This window comes from Triplophysa rosa, unplaced genomic scaffold (assembly GCF_024868665.1).
Source record: "Triplophysa rosa unplaced genomic scaffold, Trosa_1v2 scaffold758, whole genome shotgun sequence".
Classification (NCBI taxonomy): domain Eukaryota; kingdom Metazoa; phylum Chordata; class Actinopteri; order Cypriniformes; family Nemacheilidae; genus Triplophysa; species Triplophysa rosa.
The window spans coordinates 1-3,013 of NW_026634773.1; the positions used below are offsets into that span (position 1 = coordinate 1).

At 39.7% G+C, this 3,013-nt stretch overlaps 1 protein-coding gene across 1 annotated transcript; it reads left to right on the plus strand.

Annotated features, from left to right (window-relative positions):
• Positions 1 to 266: 266 nt before the first annotated feature.
• On the plus strand, positions 267 to 2,867 carry LOC130551177 (single-minded homolog 2-like; the record flags this gene model as incomplete). The annotated part of the gene is made up of 4 exons (XM_057328720.1): positions 267 to 375; positions 455 to 540; positions 2,480 to 2,679; positions 2,761 to 2,867. Coding segments are annotated over 4 exons (502 nt in total), but the record flags the coding sequence as incomplete, so codon positions are not given.
• Positions 2,868 to 3,013: the final 146 nt, after the last annotated feature.

The window sequence follows — 3,013 nt, forward strand, 5'->3', positions numbered from 1 at the left end:
CACACACACACACACACACACACACACACACACACACACACACACACACACACACACACATTAAAGTGTGAATATACACCCCTTTACAAGAGGCATTTTTGTGAGTTGATGTAATCTTTTTAAATGATACAGATTTATGCTAATCTTAATCTCATCTGCTTCTTTTTCTCGTGAAACATTTGAGTGACTAGTTTAATCAGCTACATCACAAATCTCACACAACTCTCACAAACTTTATTAATGTGAATATTTTGTGTGTGTTGTAGGTGGAACTGACTGGAAACAGCATATATGAATACATTCACCCTTCAGATCACGATGAGATGAACGCTGTGCTTAGCACACACCAACCTCTACACACTCACTTCCTGCAAGGTATACACACACACATATAAACGCACAATTGTATTTTACTATATACTGGCTCTAGTGTCATGTGTTGTTTGTGTTTCAGAGTATGAAATCGAGCGCTCGTTCTTTCTGAGGATGAAGTGTGTTTTGGCCAAGAGGAACGCAGGCCTCACATGTGGCGGTTATAAGGTGACATGAGAAGAAAGCTAACATGTGCACTTTTATTCTGAGTGCATAGACAAAATCAGACAAAATGAAACCCTTATGACGATGTTTTATACCAGCGCGTGTTAAACTGGAGTTTTTCATAGCAAATGTCATCATGAAAAAGCGGCTGAAAACATTTGTTAAGAGCTCAGATTCACATTGAAACACTGAGCGATTATTTCATCCGCTGTAGATGTGTTTATCATTACATTAGTCAGAGTTCAGCGCTGAATATCAAATCTGCAAAGAGTCAAAGAAGTCCACAGAACTGTAGATTTGACTGCAAGACATGAATCCATGACAGCTCATATCCAGTAACAGATTTTACATGACGTCTCCACCTGTTTCCACAGAGCTGGTTAAAATCATTCATGAATCACGCCAGCGATGGCTTAGGTCAGGAGATTTCTTTAAAATTTACATTGGCAATAAGCAAGTGGTTCATGTCAAGCAGAAAATAGATCAGGAAAGACTCGCAGCAGGTTAGATATAAAAAACAGAATCACTGTTAGTGTGTGTTGGGTCTAAATGAGACTTTTGTTGTTTTAATTGTGAGAACACACAAATCTAACTTCACCCCTAAAGGTCCAGAGTGGGGGATCTATTGAAAGTAATACACATAACAATGTGTTCAGAGGTGTGTAAAGACCTTACAGAATGAAGCATTGTGTTTTTCTTACCTTAGAATGAGTTATTTCTATCTACATTCAGCGCGGATCCCCTTACATGGAATTCACCATGTTGTTTCTACGGTAGCCCTAAACGGACAAACTTCTTTACAGAACACGTTTTGTAAATACATGATCTCCTTCTGCAAAGAAGCGAAAATGTGATGACATGTTAGTGCTGTCTCAGTCACCGTAGTGCTTTGAAAATACGGAGTGGAGTGAGCTATTGGCTGCGATTCGCAACCTCACCACTAGAAATAACAAAATTAAAAATAAAAATAACACAATGGGGAGGGGTGGAAACCTCACCACTAGATGCCTCTAAATTTCATACACTGGACCTTTAACACAAAGTAAACCTTTGTCACACTTATCTAAAAAAAAGTATGGGCGTACAGCTTTACTAAAAGGAGTTTAATGGTGAGGCACTATGGGAGGGTGGAACAAAATCAACTACTAACCCTACCGTGCAAGGTATTTTTACTTTGTCTTCATTTTTTGACAAAGTAGGGTTAGGTTAAATCCTAGGTCAATTGTTTTGTGATTTAAGATTGAATTTGAATTTAAAGGGCTCATTGGATGAACATTTCAACAAGCTTGCATGATTTATTAGGGTCTTCATGAAATGGCTGTAACATATTTTGCTTAAAAATACTCAATGGTTGTGTAAACGGCATCCTTTTTGCCCTGTCAAAAACACCTATACTCACATCAACCCGTTTTGGTGTATGTCTCCTTAAATGCTAATGACATACTGTGCACCCCACCCCTCTACGCACATGTAGTGTTTCCCAATGCTGGTCCTCGGGTAACACCTCCCAGAATCTTTTAGATTCAACTCACCTGTTGGGAAACACTGGTGTAGTGCATGCCATGGCCATGCTGCAGTGGGTTTAAACATGCAGATTAATGGGCGGTAATATGATACTAAGAACCCCTTTCTATGTCACAAGGGGAGCGAAATCTGATTGGCTGGATTTCTCACATGCTTGCAGAAAAAGGTTCACCGAAACAAAGTTACTGGGTTTTTTATTTTTCATGTTTTCTGAGTTGCTAGATGCACCGGGGACCCGATTATAGCACTTAAACACAGATTTGTTTTTATTTTCATCCAATCGGCCCTTTAACAAACCATTTTAACTTTTAATACCTCATTTATTTTCATATATTAAACCATGAAAATAAATGTTTTTGTTTACTAAAGAACTGAATGTGATGTGATTTTCAGCTGTTATTATTGTGTGTGTGTGCAGGTGATTCACTGCAGCGGGTACCTGAAGATCCGCCAGTTCGTGATGGACGTCTCACTGTACGAGTCGTGTTATCAGATTATCGGTTTGGTGGCCGTCGGTCACTCGCTCCCCCCCTGCGGAATCACAGAGATCAAACTCCACAGCAACATGTTCATGTTCCGCGCCAGTCTCGATCTCAAACTCATCTTCCTAGACAGCAGGTGAGATCAAAATGAGACCATGTGACAGACACAATAAAGCCTCTGCAGACTACACATGACGTTGATTTGTTTGTGTATCAGGGTGGCAGAGCTAACAGGTTATGAACCACAGGACCTGATTGAGAAAACTCTCTATCATCACGTGCATGGATGTGACGTGTTTCACCTGCGATACGCACATAATTTATGTGAGTTTCACCATCATTTCAATAGCTAAAAGAAAGGGATCATGTAAATGAATGGGTTTTATTCTAGTTCACACTCAGCGTTTCCAGATAACAAATAAAGTTGGAGTATTTCGTATTTTCTCTCTCTCTCTCTCTCTCTCTCTCTC